This window comes from Xiphophorus hellerii, chromosome 9 (assembly GCF_003331165.1).
Source record: "Xiphophorus hellerii strain 12219 chromosome 9, Xiphophorus_hellerii-4.1, whole genome shotgun sequence".
Classification (NCBI taxonomy): Eukaryota; Metazoa; Chordata; class Actinopteri; order Cyprinodontiformes; family Poeciliidae; genus Xiphophorus; species Xiphophorus hellerii.
In genome coordinates this window covers 21,051,924-21,070,836 of record NC_045680.1, presented here as the reverse complement: position 1 = coordinate 21,070,836, position 18,913 = coordinate 21,051,924, and the positions used below count along the sequence as shown (strand labels likewise).

At 41.3% G+C, this 18,913-nt stretch overlaps 2 protein-coding genes across 6 annotated transcripts; one reads left to right on the top strand and one right to left on the bottom strand.

Annotated features, from left to right (window-relative positions):
• Positions 1-2,351: 2,351 nt before the first annotated feature.
• On the bottom strand, positions 2,352-4,392 carry rangrf (RAN guanine nucleotide release factor). Its single transcript, XM_032571772.1, has 2 exons — positions 4,160-4,392; positions 2,352-4,050 (listed from the first exon to the last, which is right to left on the bottom strand). Exons 1-2 carry the CDS (start codon positions 4,188-4,190, stop codon positions 3,443-3,445), a joined length of 639 nt encoding a protein of 212 aa, XP_032427663.1. The 5' UTR covers positions 4,191-4,392; the 3' UTR covers positions 2,352-3,442.
• Positions 4,393-5,007: 615 nt separating this feature from the next.
• vamp4 (vesicle-associated membrane protein 4) lies at positions 5,008-18,885 on the top strand. 5 transcript variants are annotated; one of them, XM_032571774.1, is made up of 9 exons: positions 5,009-5,236; positions 8,584-8,699; positions 9,941-10,042; positions 11,438-11,484; positions 12,336-12,386; positions 13,646-13,746; positions 16,980-17,059; positions 17,595-17,646; positions 17,742-18,885. In XM_032571774.1, the coding sequence occupies exons 2-9, from the start codon at positions 8,697-8,699 to the stop codon at positions 17,768-17,770; spliced, it is 465 nt and encodes a 154-aa protein (XP_032427665.1). In that variant the 5' UTR covers positions 5,009-5,236; positions 8,584-8,696; the 3' UTR covers positions 17,771-18,885. The 5 variants fall into 5 exon arrangements, with proteins under 5 accessions (XP_032427669.1, XP_032427668.1, XP_032427665.1 ...); XM_032571773.1 differs by having other exon boundaries at positions 5,009-5,243; XM_032571778.1 differs by lacking the exon at positions 8,584-8,699 and having other exon boundaries at positions 5,008-5,236.
• Positions 18,886-18,913: the final 28 nt, after the last annotated feature.

Genomic DNA, 18,913 nt, shown 5'->3' with positions numbered 1-18,913 from the left:
AAAACATCAAACTTCTCTAATTTGTCTTCAGAATCTTTAGGAAGCAGATGGTCAGCTTGTTTACGCTTCAGGTTGGCTCTGGGTTAATATGCAAGAGGCATATGTAAGATATGAAATGTCTTACTGTAAAACTGGAGCATTTTAGTGAAGACATGTCTTGACAAACTGCTATGTTTCAATAAAAACTCATGCGTTTTGCTTGACTAATGAAAACCAGTTTGTTTTACAGCAAGTATCAGATATACTGGGGCAAAGCATGTTTAGCATTCATACATCCTTTCGGCGTGGACATGTTGGCAACATTTTCGGTAGTTAGGACATAAACCTTCATGACAGCATTTAAAAATGATTGCTGTGATTACGAGTAGGGAAACTTGATGATGTTTTTAAGCTCCGGAAAAGCCTCAGCCTGATAAGAGTTTGGAAAACCATATCCGGACATTAACTTGGATGCATTTTCCCGAAACCTCTTCATCAGGCCCGGCAAACAGGACATTATCAACTTTACGACAAGCAGAACCAGTAATAGCCGGTTTATCCAAAGTGATCTGAAGGAGACTTTGCTGCTGCAATGTTGTGTTTGCTAAAGGAATGCGTTGCTCCAGGAGAAAAGGATGCCTGACTTTATGAGCTTTTCATCCATTAGGATTAAGCCAGAGGAAGAGGAGAGTTTGATGTGGCTTTGGGGAGACAAGCTGCACTTCCTTTTAACTGGTTTGCAAGACTTACCTGCCGTCTCCCGCTGTGGCGGGTTTTATTAAAACAGTAAACGCCTGCTGATACTTGGCTTTTTTTTTTCTTTTCTTTTCTTTCTAATGATTGAACCTCGTCCTTAAAACAGCTCAAAATATGTTATGCGCGACTTCAAATCTGAAAAGACTGGTTTCACCTTTCAAAGCGATGTCCATTTTCCGTCCCATAAATTTTGCGTTTCAACAAACTCTCTTGTGAATGAAGTCTCTCCAAGACATTTAAAAGGTTCAGAAGGATGAATTATTCCACCATGAACCTGCTGCTGTGAATGATGGAAACACATGACCTAATACATATTCCTGCTGAGAGTCATCCCCAGGCTGCTCTATGTTTATGACCAAATCCAGAGCACCGAAACACTCAGTTTTGTGTTTTAGTACTTACAGTTTACCTTTTCCCCCTTCCCCATCTGTGTGATCACATTTCCCCTTAACTAATATGAACTTTACCATTGAGACAGTTTGTATTACCACTGTACTCTTAGAAATATGGTGATTTAAACTGTGGAGGCCAAGCTGGCAGACACTAACCGGACTAATAATATAGTCTGCGACGGAAGGTTATGGTTTAAGTGCACTTCTAAAGAGTCTCTCTGGGCCAGAATGTGTTTCTGCCACGACCCGGTTGACACACAGCTGCGCATCTACCTGGCATTTCTGTAGCACACACACACAAAATCCACAATGCTTCAAGTAAACAACAAAGATTGTGTTGAATAAATTAATGATTAAGAACTATTATGCACAGTCTGTAAAAAGGTCTGGGCTCTGACTCATTTCCAAGACTTTCCATTTCTTCCATTAACTCTCAACCAGTCCTCGGTGGATTTCCTGGCAGGTTTCGGGTCGTTGTCATGCCACAGGGCCCCGTTCTGCTTCAGCTTTTACTTGATCTTTTTTTTATTTTTTTTTATTTTTAACAGCTGGTCTCATATTTTCCCCAAGCACCCTCTGATACATAATAGAATTCATAATGATTCTATGGTGATGATCAGGCCAGGTCCTACCGCAGACAAGCATAAATATGTCCATGTCTTTCTTTTTAATTAATGCTTAACATAAAAATCTTAACAATTTCTGGTTTTGTAGTTACTTTCTTCAAGCCTGCGGTCACACATGCAGATTCTGATGCAGCAGAATTCAGAAGACATAAGCCAAGATTTAATACCACAAACACATCTGTAGCTGCACCTACGGCTGTATCCTCCACCTCAAGTCTTTTGTAGGCGTAAACAGGACCGCTCACGTTTTTAGCTCCATCTTTCCATCAACTCTGAGCTTCCTCGTCTTTGCTGAAGAAAAACATTGTGCTAGCATGACGCTATGGGCATTGTAAGCAGGGGGTGGGGGAGATGATATGGACTTAAAGTTTTATCATGATATTCAAGGTTCTATTGTGATAACAAAAGTGATGATTAGACATTTTTTAGGTATGGTACAGTAATCATAGCCCCACAAACACAACTGCAGCTCTTGAAAAACATACCGATTTGTAAAAAAAAAAAAAAACTTCTTTAGGAGCCACATAAAGAATTGTGATTTGTATCACTAATCTGCACTCAGTAGCTGCATTTAATCATATTTTCAAGTTTGCTGATATTTATTCAAAAATACTTTATTGATCCCATTGAACAAATGGTGGAGAAAACAGTAAACCTAACAATCCTGACAATACAGGTAGTTGGTTTTTTGTTTCTTCTAAACATTAACTGGAATTTATTGTGACAATAAACTAGAATTATAAATGATCAAATAAAAGCCCAGTGTTAGTGTTTCTACATTTACATCATTTGGGATGTTGATCAAAAATTGTCTTGATCTTATCTGACCAAAACACCTTCCATCGTGTTTTTTTTTTCTTTTTGGACAACTGTGGGTCTTTAGGATTTCAGTGTTCTTGAACTTTTTATGTTTTTAGATATTTTAAAGAATTCTTCGTAAGATGTCCAAAATTTGGAATGAAGAACTTAACTTGGCTTTAAACTTTGCCACAACTTTCTCCCTTAACTGTCTGAAGTTGCTTGATCTTCATGATGTTGCTTGTTCTCTAGCAAACCTCTCAGGCCTTCACAGAAGAACTGGAGTTATTCTAGTAAGGATAATTTACATACGCTACTTCTGAAGTCAATTAGTGGCACTGGGTTCTGTTTACGGGGATCGAAATAGCAATGAAGATGAACACATAATTTCCCTTTCACTCAACAATTATGCACTAACGTGAGGTGGTGTGTTGCATAAGATTCTAGGAAACAAACTGAAGTTTGTGGTTTACAAAATCTCAACAAACTGATGCTTTTGCAACTGTAGCTGGCATGCTACAGTGGGACAAACTTAGTGCTTTTTTTAAGCGTCTTATTCTTTTTAATTATGAACTTCTATCAGGCTTATTCAGATAGATAAAGTATATTAAATTATACAAGCATGTCGTTTTTAATACTGAATAGGATGGATATTAAAGGGGACGTCTGCGTGCCAGTCATTCATAGGTCAGAGTTACATGAAACATCATTTACAACAAAAGCTATGACCACATGACAAGAAGTTTGATTATAATTTAATTTGCCTGCCAGAAAAAAAGGAGACCGTATTTCACCTATAATGTCTGGTTCTTAAAATCATGTCTTGTCTATAACGTGTGTGAGAGAAAAACAATAAATAGTCCGAGTCTGGTGGTGCAAGAAGTGAAAGTTCTAGCCAAACAGGCCAGGGTCGTGCAAAGTCAGAGACAGTAAAGTGCGCCGGAAGTCGTCCACGGTCCACGGCTCTCTGTGCGTCAGCGCTGCAGAGGCGCTGCTGCTGTCGGGGCTGATGCTCTGCGGGTCGTTGAAGGTTATCAGGATATCTGTGGAGAACTGCGGCAGGCGGAGCAGACCCAAGTGGATGCTCACCGTGTTCCTGGCCTCTTCGTTGAACTTGGACACACACTGTGTCCCCTTCAGCATCCAGGCGCTGCTGCACTCCGGCAGGGACACCTCGGCTTTGGGTAGGGCCGCAACACTACTCACTTCGAAGGCTCCTGGCTCCTGAGCTTTGTTGCTGCCCGCGATGTCCTCAAAGTGGTACCTGGCTGCGTCCTGGTCGGCCACCTGGCCCTGGTACTCCAGCAGCTCCACGATCAGGCTCTGGTCGGTGTGGGGGTGGGCGAACACCTCCTGGTTGTCCGGGATCTCCCTCAGCTCGCTAATGTCGGTGACGTTGTAGGGGATGACCGCCGACAGAGCTCCGCCAAATAGAGGGCGAAGCTGAGGAGAGCCCACTCCTGCTGCGGTCTGCATCTCACTGTTAGGGATAAAGACAGCTGCCGAGGAAGAGAAACGTCAGCTAACACGTAGAGTATTACGGACTGACTACAGGCACACAAACACTACATGTTTAAAGGATTAGAACCGAAATACACATTGACTTACATGCGGCGTAATCGTGCAAAAATATCCACATGCACTCTGGTTCAACCTTTGCTCTGCTTCGTGTTTTGGTTCCTATGTGTTCAACAGGCGTTCTGCTGCCCCCTAAAGGCGAGGAGGACGTGGAGCGCCAAACGTGCTGCTAAAATTCTGACAAACTGAGCAACAGTAGACAGATTGAAACTAAGAAATCTGGAAGGAAAGCAATATTAAACCTATATTTTATCAAAGGCTTTCTGAGATTTCATGTAGTGAAATACTTTTGAACTTTTCCTGAGGCTTAAGATAGTGACCTAAACATCACCAACCAGACGCCACAAGCAGCTATTTGGGCCTAGATTTGAAACTGCATTAATATGTCTATTTTTCTACACAGTTTCCCACAAATACCAATGTCCCATGAAATAAAATGTGTCTACGCTTTTTTTCTTTTTTTTCTGCAAAGGTTTTGTGTTTTTCTTCATTTTAAAACCTAAAAGTACGAATAAAATGGGGGTAACACAGCAATATACTGTATTTCTTATGGTAGATATTTATCAGAAATTATTGCTTTGGAGGAAGATGACCTAAAAAAATCGGTTTATACTTTTACAATTATATATGAGCAAAATTTTGTAATTTATGAAAACTTTTGATTTAATAGACTCCATCAGTATCTTTTTGAGAACGATGTTGGCCCTATCGATTCTGTTTATTTTACTCCACTCAGTCACCACCACCAATAACCAAATAAATCATCAAGACATTATTGGGTAGGACCGGAACATATAAAAGCATATGAAATAATACTGAAAGAAGAGGCGGAAATAATCGCGCAACCCTCAAAAATCGGTGGCGATCTCTCTCCTCATCCAGCTGTTTGCGACTTCCTGCCAGCCTGTGGTCAGCTGATTCAGACCGAGGAAAGAGGCCGGAGGTTCATCTCTAACATCCACAATGATTACGGTGTCCCATCGTTCAGGACAGCCTGTAAAATGAACCGGAGCGATTTATAAGGCTTCTAAAAGTGTGAAATCTCTGGACTGGCAACAGAGCTCTGTGTGGAGGAGTTTATTCAGCGGATCTCCGGACGAACAGCAGGTAGCTGGTGACGTTGGCATCCTTAGCCTAACCTAGCTTACTTTAGCTTAGCCTAGCCTAGCTTAGCTTAGCCTAGCCTAGAAGCGGCCTGTTTTATTATATTGTAATTAATCTGTGGGGTTTTGCAGTTGACTAGTTCTTACGGTAGTTTCTGCTTTAAACGTCTATAATAAGTTACGTGTGGTTGTAGAAAACGAGACTCGAGTGGGGTTTTTCTTTTTTCAGGGCAATATAAACAAAGCTTAATGAAAAGCTAAAGTTGAAATGGGTGTGATGTGGCATAAATGCCACATCACACCCACACTGTGGGCTGCACAGTGGCGCAGTTGGTAGCACTGTTGCCTTGCAGCAAGAAGGTCCTGGGTTCGATTCCCGGCCGGGGTCTTTCTGCATGGAGTTTGCATGTTCTCCCTGTGCATGCGTGGGTTCTCTCCGGGTACTCCGGCTTCCTCCCACAGTCCAAAAACATGACTGTTAGGTTAATTGGTCTATCTAAATTCTCCCTAGGGGTGTGTGTGTGTGTGCATGGTTGTTTGTCCTGTATGTCTTTGTGTTGCCCTGCGACAGACTGGCGACCTGTCCAGGGTGTACCCCGCCTCCCGCCTGGAACGTAGCTGGAGATAGACACCAGCAACCCTCCCGACCCCATTAGGGACAAGGGTGCACAGAAAATGGATGGATGGATGGGTGGCATAAATCAGTGTTTCTGGATACGCGCAGGTTAAAAATAATCATCTTGCTGTACTATCTGCTTTTAATAGGATGTGTTTTGGGCTCTCCCCGCGTCCTACCACCCAAACTTCACAAGAAGACACAACTAGCTATAACAGCTTCACAATGAAGATTTGTGCAGATTGTGCCTTTAAAATAATAGTTGATAGACACGAGCAACGAAATAGAAAGTAGGTAAAAAGAGAAATGACAATTGATGTTTGAATATAGGGTCACTCCGGCACCAGATCAGTTAACCTTTTAAAGAAAACGCTGTTTGGATTTGACATTAAGAAGCAACAACAAACTTTTACCTCGTTTTTTAAAAAAAATATATATAAAAATTGTTGTGTGCTGAAAACATCTATGAATAACATCAAAATAAAGCAATTAAAATTTTTCTGTTCATTTAAGTCGGAGCTGCACACGACATCATGTCTGCCATCAAAGTCTGCGGTATCTCAGCCACAAAAGAGTGCATGGAAAGAATATTCAGTAGTACATGCGGGACATCGAAACTTCCTGCTTTCCAATAATGTATTTGTCCACATGGATGGACTTTTACTGTCCTTTACGCCCTCACTTGATATTGGGGAGCGATAACCTCAGTCTCAGAGAGATGGTGAAAACATCCAGTAGAATGAAAAGGGAGTTATGATGAAGAATATTGTTTACAAGAGTAAACAATATTCTTCACATTCACATCAGAATGTGATGTTTCCATGATACTGAGTAGCTCTGCTCTTTCACATGTTCCTACAAGAATGGAAAATGTTTGTAGGAATTTATTTATATATATATTTTTAGGAATATTGTAAATTTGAAAGTGTATTTTCAATACACCGATTTAACTATTAAAGCAATAAATACATTGTTGTATAAAAGCTAAGAATAAATCAAATTGAGCTTTTATTATTTATGTCTTTGTCAATACTAGTGATGCACCTATACGAACATTTAGGCCAATATCGACATCATGGCTGATATTTGATATTTACCAATGTTATTTATATTGTATATGTTTCTGTACTCTTTTTCCACCATGAAAAATGACCACACTGCTGACATTACTTCTTTACTTCAGTTAAACATCCCATAGTCCTTTACTGCATCACTGTGACATGACCAAATGTCCACCCATCTGGAAACATATACACAAATGTCAACAAGATGGAAATAAACAGTGGTCATTAACATCGGCCCAGGTGTACTTATTGAACAGCTACTAGTATGTTAAAAATGACTAACTTTGATCTTAATGCCCATATGTGAGCATTGCTAATCAATATTACTCAAAAATATTAAATGAGAATAAACTCAAACAGAAGACAATGTCTTTCTATTACGACATTAAAAAAAAAAAAAAGATAATAGAGACTAGCATTTCCATGCATCTTGCAAGTGCTTTGTGTTCATGTACACCGTGTGAGGAATTTCTGAGTTTATTCGTTTCACTTTAATGCACTTTAGATATCAACATCTACACAATTACATGTGAAGGAGGCTGCCCGTTAACACACACATGCATGCAAACCAAGAGTGTCCAACTCCAGTTCTCAAGAGTCCTGCATGTTTTTATGCTTTCCTGGTTCAGCAGGGAAGTCAGGCCTGTGCAGAGCTTGGCAGCATGCGTCGCAGGGAATTCATCCATTTATTCAGTCGTGTTGAAGCAGCGTGTTGGCTTTTGAGGACTGGAGATGGGAACCCCTCGTCTAAATGTTTCCATAAATACTTATTCAGTTCAACTTCGAGTCAGAAATACTTCATTAATTCTCAAGGGAAATTACATTGATGAAGCTGAATAATAATTCAGGGGAAAGTGCAGCAGGCTGACAGCACTTTTAGAAAATGCATTCTTCCCAATGTTCTCACTTAATTTGTTTTAGATACAAATCTCAGTTTCCATATATATATATTTGACGCTCTTTATCTTTCAATTGCCAGATGAAGCTTTAATATTTTAGTCATCCTTTTTGGGGATTTTAAGCTTCTGGCCAAGAGGCCTCACGTTAACACACACTCATTTGAAAATGAACAGGCAATGGAAGAGCTATTTTTAAAATGATTGTTAATCAATTTAAGAGAGTTCCATTTCAAAAAAATAATAATTTCAAAGTTCCAAATCTGTCCTGATTTGAGAAATCTGAGCCTCAGTGATTTTGAAGTGACGTAATTTTGTTGAGAGTTGTGAAACAGAGCTTCACTACACTGCTCAAACGTCAACCCCTCCATCAAGTTATTTTGTATTTTATGGATCATACAGAGAAAATAATCTGTCTGTTGCATGAGTGTTGATGACTTCAAATGAAATGTCCAGAACTGGGAAATAAAGGTAAAAAAAATGTAATTTTGAAATGAAAGATGTGTAAAAACTCTGTTCTCTCTTTCCATTTAATTAAGACTATTATCTATAAGCCTGCTCATAATTATTACTACTTTACAAGCCTAATTATTAAGCAATTCTTGTCAAAGTTTAGCTAAAAAATCTGTGTGCTTTGATGTGAATTCTGCAGTGTTTTTCATTGGTAGCAGCTTTCAAAGAATTTAGTTGAATTAGTGCATTTGTCTCTGTAAATCGTCCCGTTAGCTCGGTCTGCAGTCTCCTGTTTCTCTCTGTGTTTCTTCACTTTCTTCAGATCTGTCCCCTGCTTCTCCTCCCCTCTGCTCTCTTGGCTGGGGAAAGGCAGTTTTTTTCCAAACGCAACGCCAGAAGCGGACGTTAAGAAAGTATCAGACTTAACCGGAATCAATGGTACAAGTCTTACTGTCGCAGTGAGAAATGGGGTGGTGTGTGTATGCGTGTGTGTGTGTGTGTGTGTGTGTGTGTGTGTGTGAATGCTTCCCCGCCCCTCGGATGATTGCTCGTTGTTCTTGGGTCACATGTTTTTTAGCTCAGTGTCACAGAGGGATTTTATTGAGTTGTGTTTGTGTGTTCTCCCTCCCCTCCTCTTTGGAAGACATAGCACCCAAACTGAGATTCAAGGATGTGTTTTTGGAAGGAGAGCGTGTTTCCCAGATCCGCTTCGTAGAATTTGTTTTTGGCCCAGTGGCATCCAGAGCAGTGATGACATTTCCTTTTTTTTAATAACCAGTCAATCTTAGTTTTAAATCTGTCAGAAATGTAAAAATTTAAAATAATTTAAAAGCTGTACAAATTCATACAAATTCTGAGAATATCAGTGAGAAGATAACATATTTCAGTTGATATACTATACTTATGTAACACATAATATAGTGACTCATTACTTGAAAGGTTAGGCTGAATGATATGGCTGAAAAACGAAACAAAAACATAAGCGTTTAATATTGATTAGTTTTTTGTTTTTAACATTGGATATACTATCAAACTGGTGCCACGACCTTTCCTGTTTGTTGTTTTTTTTATTTTTAAGCAGCTATGTGGCGCGGTGGCAAAACCTGAAACTGCTACTGCGCCAGGTGCTCAACAGGCTGTTGCTAGGTAACCAAAGAGTGAGCGAGTTAGTTAGTTGGTTGATGCCACTCACCTTTCGGAGTTGGCCGTGAGAGGTTGCCAGCTAAAGTCATTCCTATGCCGGGTTATCTATTGATGTTGATCAAGTATCTATCATTATGTATATTGTTATTGATTTATTGTCCAGTCCTAAGGGAAGGCTTTGTTTTTGTTTAATTTGATAATTAAGCCATAATATGACATAAGACAAAGAAAAAATAATTTAATACTGAAATATCACGTTTTGGAATACATTTTATTGAAAAGCTTTTAGCATAAAGAAAAACCTCTCAGAGAGGTGTTCAGGATATCCTGGTTCTGCCTTTTTTTTTTTAATTATCTAATTTCTTGAGATGCCCCTTTGAATAATTGACTTCATAAGTCAATCTTTATATTTTGGATAGATCAATTGGCAGCGTTGGCAGCTAACTCGTTTTCTCTCGTTGGAGGATGGAAAACATCAAAACCGTCCTCTCCCTCTTTTCTGTTCAAACTGGTGATCTTCTCCTCCTGTCCTACAGAGGGAGCCAGAACGGGAGGAGCAGCCCGAAGACAACATGCCCCCCAAGTTTAAGCGACACCTCAACGACGACGAGGTCACCGGATCCGTCCGCAGCGAGAGGGTGAGGTCCAGACGCGGTGGAAAAAATCATGGGTTTTGGGGTTCTGGTTTGTCAGGAGGGCTCGAGTAAACAAGGAGCGACACACGCAAACATACACGATGATGGAAGAGGGAGATGGAATAAATAGAAATCACGGTTTGGATTAAACAGCAAACAAACAATAAAAATATTGGCGACACGGTGGAGTCTCCAGAAAGTCTCGCGGCCAAATATCTGCTCCTCATCAGGCTGCCCATCCTGTCCCACCTCCTCTTCCTCACCCATCCCTTCTTCTTTTGTGTTGTTTTTAACTCGGATCAAAGCCACGATTACTGTGGGGGGACCTTGCGGGTGGCACGATTGCGTAACATTCTCCTCTCCTTCTAGTTTTCTGCTTCTGATAATTACTACCAGTTCTCCTCGCATCTCCGGTACCGGGAGGGAGGTCGCGCAGAAGGAGAGCGTTAGCCCTCGCACTCACGAAGAGCCTTATGTTCACGTGGCCGCCGTCTTTTCAGATTTCTTGCAGATGACCTGCAAAGGAAATGAAGCGTGTGTAGAACGTGTATTAAGGTATGCGGGTCCTTCCTCGTCTCTCTCTGCTCTTTGTAGCGTTGAAGTGCTCGGAAGACGATGGTAATGGCTGCAGCTTCTATAACTGGAATGTTATTAGTTGAACTACTCATAAAAGAAACTCCATCTAAGCAGAGCTGAGTTTTGTTTTTCTTCATCCGTCCGCTCCTATGAGTATTTAATGCAGCTTTTTGGGGGGTTTTTTTCTCCACTGAATAGGATTTTACACAAAAGCACTGTGTGCCCAGATTAAAGCAATCAGAGGTTTTGGGCCAAGATTGTGCCTTAGAAAAATAATCAACTTTAAGATCTCATAATTGTTGTATTGTTCTTACTTTGACTTTGACTTCCCAGCGTATTGATTGCTTTTGCTCGGAGTTAGACGACGATCAGGGGATCGAGCTTTGGCACGCACAGCTGCACAGACGACATCCAGTCATCACAGATTGATCTCACTATTGGCGTTGCCGTCAGAGAGCAAAAGGAAAAAGGCTCCTATCGATCGCTTATTTCGGCCGTATTGTACGGAAATGTTTCTATTTCTGCATCAGCAGCATCACCACTAGGCGCCTCGGATGAACCACACCCTGTCATCCACCAAGCAGACGAGATGCTGCGTGCGCGGTAGTGTCCCGAAACAAAATAATCCCCATAAACAGGTGTTAATCTATTAAACTCTAAACTGAATTTATTCATGTTAATAAGAAAAGAAAAATAAACATTGAAATAGTGTTTTGGAGGGGGGAAAAAAATGCCATTTCTTTTATCAGTGTTCTCAACTCCAAGGATCCCTCATCTTGATCTCATCTTTGTCTGAGCCGCAATATTTTCTTTTTTCGACAGAGGAATCTGCTGGAGGAAGACTCTGATGAAGAGGAAGACTTTTTTCTGTGAGTTTGTGTTGGAATATATGTTGTTGTTTTTTTTTTTTGTAGCCATCAACCAGTTCCTGGAATAACCCTAACTGGATATTTGTTCACTTTTCACCACAAAAATTGTAGAACTCATTTAAATTGTTTTCTTTTCTGTGAAGAGTTCCACTTTTAAGCAACAGCCTGTGAATTTTCAACAGAGTTGAGATCAGGGCCTTTTTCAGATATGAACCGTTATCCTGTTTCATCTGTTCCAAAACCAGTTTGGAGTCGTTTTCCAGTTGGAACTCGCAGCTGTGCGTCCCAAGTTTCACTCATGCAATCCAAACTGGGACAAACAAAACAAAACAAAAAAAAACTACCAAAAGTTAGGCCTGTTGCAAACTTGAAGATGCTGCGAGACGCTTTACCACTGATGTGGTGCATTTGTGTGGAGATGTAGGTCTTAAATTCCATTTGTAGGGGATCTTAAAAAGCAGTAAATTTGAGTTGGTGGAACTTGCAGAAACCCTGAGCACATGTACATTAAACAATTGGACAAATTAAAGAACGCAGGGCTATCTGAAATGTTTTGTTCTGTGTAAATAAGAAGAGAAGTGTGTGTTCCACCAGGACAGCAGGGAGACCCGACCCGCTGAACCCCACTGAAAATTAGTGGTTTGTCTCATTTTAGTTTGGAATTTTAACCAAATATTAGTAGGGGTGTATTTTTATGTTTGACCATGTGTGAACTGGAGGAAATCCACAATAACTAAATTCTTGTGCACCTCAGTTCTTAATCTTAGAACGCAGTTTAGATTTCCTGAGTGACCCAACTCAAACATTACCTGGTAACTTTAACTTCCTTAATATATATTTTTTTTTCCCAGGAGAGGTCCAACCGGACCCAGATTTGGACCTCAGAATGACAAAATGAAGCAGTAAGTACAGATTCTTCATCGCAGCTAAAAGCAGGATACGCATGTGTTTTTGAAATCCTTGAAAACGATTAGATTTCAATTAGGTGTCATCAAGATTTGGAAAGTGCTTGGTTTCTGTACAAAGTCCTTGAAAGTGCTTGATAATGCTTGTTGTTAACGGCTGAAAAGTACTGTATTTGAAGGATAATAAAAGGACACATACATTTTTTTTTTCTCAGTGTGTGAAGTTAAATCACACCAAACATCTCTTGTTTTAGGCCAGTTGGAATTGCCAAAATTATTTCTATTTGAAAAATGTCAAAAAATGTAGCAAGAACATTTCTTTATAGATTTTTTTTTTTTTTGTAGTTTTCTTGGACCCAGTCACGTGTGTAAAAGAGACACATTTCAAATCTTGTCTCGGCTGTAGAATGTGGAATACTATCACAAGATATTATTAATAACAGTATTAAATGAAGCCATATAACAGTGAATTGAAACTATCTTTTTTTTTCTTTAGTTCATTTGTACTGATATTATCTCCAGACGCTGGTGGTGCTGGAAAAGTTTGAAAAGCTACCTTGAAAGCACTTGAAAACGCTTGGATTTTACTGTGGGAAAAGTGTACGAACCCCGTAAAACACCGGGGGCCGGGGCAGAGGCCCCACACTTTTTGAAGCTGCCGTTATGTAACCGCGGCTCCGACGTGTTTACCAGAAGTGGCTGGTTGTTGTGCAAGAGAATTTATCGCGCAGGCTCTGGTTCGATCTTTGCCAGCGCCTTGCAGACAGCCGGAGAACAGAGGAGGTCATTGTTGAGACCGTCTGGCATGCAAAGCCGTTTCTTCACGCTCGCTCCATACCTTGCAGTCTGTCACAGTCGTGCCCACGTGAAATTAGACGCCGTCATTACCGATGGCAGGAATGTCCTGTGTAAGAAGTTCAGGCTTTCAATGCGTCCGCTCGTCTGAACCCGGGCCGTTAGATTCCTCAGGTGTTTGCGACGGCGGCCTGTTTTCTTATGCCACCCCTCCCGCCCCCGTCCAATTCCTGACTGGAGTCTTTTATGTATCTGCTTTTGCATGAGATCACATAAAAAGAAAGTTATTTCAGTTTAATTTTATTTTGAATCCTCAAAATGTTAATACAGTAGATCAGGGGTAAGCAGAAGTTGCTAGTGCTTCTTTTTCAACAAGGCAATAACTAGATTTTTGCAACAAATATACCTTAAAAAAAAAAAAAAAAATTCCGTATGTGCCCTGCTTTAATTTGCGTCCTCAGCGTGCAGTCCCAGGTTGACGAGGTGATCGACGTGATGCAGGAGAACATCTCCAAGGTGATAGAGAGGGGCGAACGCCTCGATGACCTGCAGGACAAGTCCGGTGAGTCGCAACGTCACACCTTCTGTCACACCTCTTCTGGGTTTTGCGCGTTCACGGGACGTTTGTGCTTTTCATCCACTCGAATCGACTCCACAGAGAGAGCATCAGTGTTGTTTTTACTAACATTTACTTTGCAATCAGAGCTCTCGGGCCCTTTGGGCTTACACAGGCGTCAAGGAAACACTCGAGTGGGACTGAGACTCTCGGCAATGTGCTTCCAATTTAAGAGAAAAACACAATTAATATAATTAGGGTTATTCGTTTCTAAAGGGAAAAAAAATCCTCAAATTACCAGGCAGTAGTTGAAGTGACGGCTACTGCAAAAGATGCTGGATTTTAGAGCATTATCCGCCTGACTTAGGATTCGTCATGCTGGGTCGAGTCCCGTTTTGTCCTTGGGACCACCTTGACTTCTCTGTGCAGAATGAACAAAACAATGCCTCGGACATAGAGAGTTAAATAGGTGCCGCAGTTAAAATTAGACAGTACACTGTCCAGATCTCAACCTAAACATCATTACCAATCATTTATTAATGTTAAGGTTTAGATCTAATAACTCGTAAGTCTATTTGTCTATGAGTGAATTCTCTAGTGAGTGCAGAAGAGCAGATTGAATGCTTGAACAAAGGAAGTTCTCCTTGAAATCCTTCTTTTCTCAACTAGGATTACTACAAATCTACTCTTTGCTTTTTTTCCCTTAAGAGCATCCAACTGCATTATCTGGTTGCAGATTATCGTTAGCACTGCAGAGCTTGCTCAGGATTGGCACTTTTAAACGACGTCCAGGCATAAAGAAACCATTTTTGTCCAAGAAAGACTGAGATTCTGTAGAAAGAACCAGGATTTGATTGGACGGGGGTAAAATCAATTTTCTGTGGGACGGGGGAAGGGGAGCATCTGTTCAGGAAATGTGGAAAATTAGAAACTGTCTGCAGACAAAGAGGTGAATGATCACGACACTATTCGGTGTCGTGATGGATTTAATGAGAGTGGGAGCGCCTCCCATTCAACGGGAACCGGCTCGCTCACACATCCAGTAAAAATCTGACGATGGAGGACGTTTGTTTTTATGCGTAAGGGAACAGCATGTAACGAAGCAAAAAAAAAGTCATAAATGGTACGGAGATCAAAACATGGACGCTTTTGGGGTGAGGCCAGGAAACTCTTCACATCTTCATCATATTAAGAAGTTGTGGCCACACCACCAAAAGAAAAAAGAAAAACCAAATCTGTAAATATTGACAGAAATGATTTTTAATGAAAACCTTTTAAAGTTCTCAAACAACTACTATAGGACTTCAGTATACAGTAAGAACATATGACAAAAATATATAAGAACACTGAGACAGTATTTCTGTGAGTGACAAAACATTTGAGTACAATTTCTCTCAAGTTTTCTTTTTTTTTTTGTATTTTCTGATCCTTTGCTTTAGTTTAACTAGATCCATGTAGCCATATCTGCATGTCCTCATTTTCCTATATAAATAGACTGATGATACGTATATTGGCTGAAATACACCAACAAATATGTTTTTGTAATTTTTTTTTTCAATAAGTATTATTGAGTGAGAATCCACTTAAAAAAAACTGTTTGTACAGAAAGTCAGAACAGGTCCATTCAGTTGGAGGCAATTCAAGTCGTCACAAGGTAAAGTGTGATGCATTTGTGAGGTGTCTGCACTGGAATCCGGTCCAACAGTAACAGAAAACATTATTTTATGACCATTAATGATAGTTTAATGGTCCTCAGGACTAAATTTGCTAATAACTGCTAAGCATGAGTGTGGAGCTCTTGAGAGTTGGGAGATCATCTGGCTTTAGGGAAGGGTCAATCTGTGTGTCATCAGCGTAGAAGTGGTAAAAAAAAACACGAGAGGCACAGAGAGAAAAGGAAGAAACAGGTCCAACTACTAACCCGAGGCACACCGCAGCTCGGGGTTGCGAGGGAAAAGTCAGAATCACTGTTTATCTGCAGTAAAACGAAGATAAACAGTGAAGCGGTATGAGATGATCAAGAGCATCAGAACTGAAATAGATGCGTCTTTTCAGCTTTCTACCTAAATACTCTGCAGCTTTACACATCATATCGAACTTGTAAATGAGCAGCAGAACAGGTGTGTGTTATGAAGTGAATGGGATTTCTTTCAAATAGTTGTTCCTTTCTGATTGAGTGACTTAATCAGATCGTGAAGGAGCCCCTGTAAATATTTTCATATAGTCTCGAATAGAAAACAATTGATTATACATTACAGCTAGATTAAACAGCAAAACCATTTTCCATGGTTGATTAAAGACACTTTCCCTTGTAGTGAGTAGATGTCTCTGTGTAAATATTCGCTGTTCGCTTTATGTTCGGGTTCTGAGTGATTTCCCAGCTGTCCATCTGAAAACTCTTAACGACTCTAGCTCTCTCTGCTGTGTTGTCTTCCCTCCGTTACGTAACATTTACGCGCTAGCCAGGCTCCAAACAAAGAGACCGCGGCTGTTTCACCTCGCTGATGAAGACACGATGCTGAAATCCACGTGTTTGTGTTTCCTGTCTCGTGCATCGTCAACACACTCGCACACACAGATGCTACACAGGCGCTCCGCTCTGTCATGTTGACCCACCTGCCACAACAACGATGCACATCTGGAGGACATTCTTGTCTGCTTGTTTATGCGACGCGTTTGTGACTTATGGCCCGTCTCGACCGCGCGTCTCATCCTTAACGCGTGAACGACGCGGCGCTTCGGCTGACACCTCGCGCGGGCAGGTGACCCGTCGTCAAATTCCTCGGGATTAACGAGCGTCTTCCCAGAAGCCCCTGTGTGGGCGCGCCGCTTTGTAGTAGGGACGGATCGTAAACAGGCACACGGAGATGGAAACAGCAGACGCAAAAAGAGAGAGAGAGAGAGGGTGAGCAGCGCCGCACGCTAGGGAGCCGGACACTTCCTGTTAACATTCAGAGACACCACGTTAACAACGATATCGCAGAAACAGACCGCAGCGCGGGGGCGAGCTGGCAGCGGGGAGATGTTACGACAAGGAAGCTGGAGGAAATGTTGCTATTTTGGAAATGTATGAGCCTGTGCCAAAAGAGTTGTCTCATCTACCCAGGGCAGTAAAGCCGGTGTATCTAACGCCTTAAGTGAAACCTGTTTGTTTTTTCGGTGACTGACTTGTCCTTTTTGTTCTGTCGTCTCTCATTGTGTGCTCCCTGGCTCTGCGCTGCGGTCGCATCGTGGTGCAGAGAGCTTGTCGGACCATGCGTCTGCGTTCAGCAGCCGAGCCAAACAGCTGCACAGGAGGATGTGGTGGAGAGACATGAAGGTGGGGTATCTGTCTGCTTTCAGACTATCTGCATACAAACATTTAAAAAAAAAAAAGTCCCTGATTTTAACCTAAGTCATGTAGTGTACCCAGCAAGCATGTGGAAGAATGTGCTCTAGCCCCATCAAAAAGGAACTTTCTCTGGACTACAAGCACCAATTGCAGTTTTCTGGCTGATCACTGATCTTTAAAAAACCTGACCTGCTGATACCGATTTTTGTGTGTGTGTGTTAAATAAAGCCAGAAAGGAAGGAGGGTTGTAAGAGGAGGGTTGCACCTCCTCTTACAACTGTGTGGTGAAAAACGAACACTGAACTCACTATGGTGGGCCATGGCGGCGGCAGCATCATGAGTGATTTTGCGTCTCTAAAAGTATTGGATAAAGGGTCAAAACTGTAAACCATGTATCACTTTCCAGTTATTATATAACGCTCTGCGTTGGCCTTAATAATCTGAAGACTTCTGCAAGGCTCTATGTCTGTGTTGGCTTTTGTCCACGTTTTGTTTTGAGACAAATGTTTTATTTCCCCAACAGATGAAGATGATTATTGCACTGGTAGTCGTCGCTCTTCTGCTGATCATCATCAGTGAGCATTTGAATGTCTTATAAACTTCGGCAGAGTTGAAATCTACAAACACGTAGTTATGTCCTTTAATGTTACGCCTCTCTTCTGTTTTCCAGTTCCAGTAATCCTTCGATATCGGAAGTGACCGATGAGGATGAGGTGGACCGTTCCTCCTCATCCCCCCCGCACCCCCCGCTCCCGGCCCACCTGCAGCTTCTCAACTGTCCAAACCATCTTCAGAGTTCTCCTCTTCACCCTCAGTTCAGATCTTACAATCACATCCTGATCCGAGATCAGTTCTGCTCGATGAAGTTAAGGGAAAGCAAAAACATTGACTTATGTTTTGGCCCTGTTGTCCATGTAAAGGGAGCGCTTCGTGCCACGACACATATCACAGGCGCTGGGGGTTTGGGCCTTTGTCCTTCGTGTTGCATCTCAGATAAATTCTCCAGGACCGGGGGAATCCGACAGTCTGCGTTAGTTTATCTCCTGTGAATCTGCTGCAGCAGAGGCTGTAAACTCCGAGCAGATGAACCTCTGATGTCTTCCCACATGTGCATCTCAAACACCAACGGCAGAGACGGTTTTAAAGGGGACACCTAAGTAGTACAAAGCACATTTTTAAAATTCTCTCCCGCACGAAGCGAGAAGACATCTGAGTCTCATCTGAGGTTCTTTTTTTCTTCCATTTTAATGTGAAGAAAAGAACAATGGGAAACCAAAACAGCCACGTTCTGAATGTCTGTTCACCGTTCTGTGCTCTAAACCTCTTACTTCCTGCAGGATTGTGCTGATCTCTGGGCTCCTTTGATCACAGCTGTTCAGGTTTTCAATTTACTCCCAACTCTGCAAACAGTTCTGTTCGGTTTAAAGCTGCTTTTTGCTTACTTTCCCTCTTAAGTTGTTACTATTATTTCTGGTTTATGAAGTTCTGTATGAGCGCTGGTATTTGCTACTGAGGGGGACGGTTTATCTCTGCACTGTTATGACTGAGATGGAAGGTCTTATGTAATGTGAATGGAAACCATAGGTGTAGTTGTGATTGGTTAAAGTCCACATTGTAATTTGATTATTTTTGCGTATTTATTTTAGCTGTAAATATGGATTCTGTAACGATACTGTACAGTACTCTGTGGCATTGCATTGGAAGACTGTGATTCCTTTTGCTCTGGAATAAAGTGATATTAAAGGGCAATATGTCTGGTTTGTTCTGGTTTGAACGAGAATCAGCAGTAGGAAAAAGTGGATGAAGTAAAAAAACCCAAAAAAACCCAGAAACAATCGCCAT

Bases quoted from the DNA above. Each gene is read 5' to 3' on its own strand.
- rangrf (XM_032571772.1), bottom strand. From the start codon at position 4,190: ATGTGGATATTTTTGCACGATTACGCCGCAT. The intron at 4,051-4,159 runs GTAAGTCAATGT...CTTCCTCGGCAG, and splicing joins TTTGCACGATTACGCCGCAT to CTGTCTTTATCCCTAACAGT.
- vamp4 (XM_032571774.1), top strand. The intron at 11,485-12,335 runs GTGAGTTTGTGT...TTTTTTTCCCAG, and splicing joins GAAGAGGAAGACTTTTTTCT to GAGAGGTCCAACCGGACCCA. The intron at 17,647-17,741 runs GTGAGCATTTGA...TCTGTTTTCCAG, and splicing joins TCTTCTGCTGATCATCATCA to TTCCAGTAATCCTTCGATAT.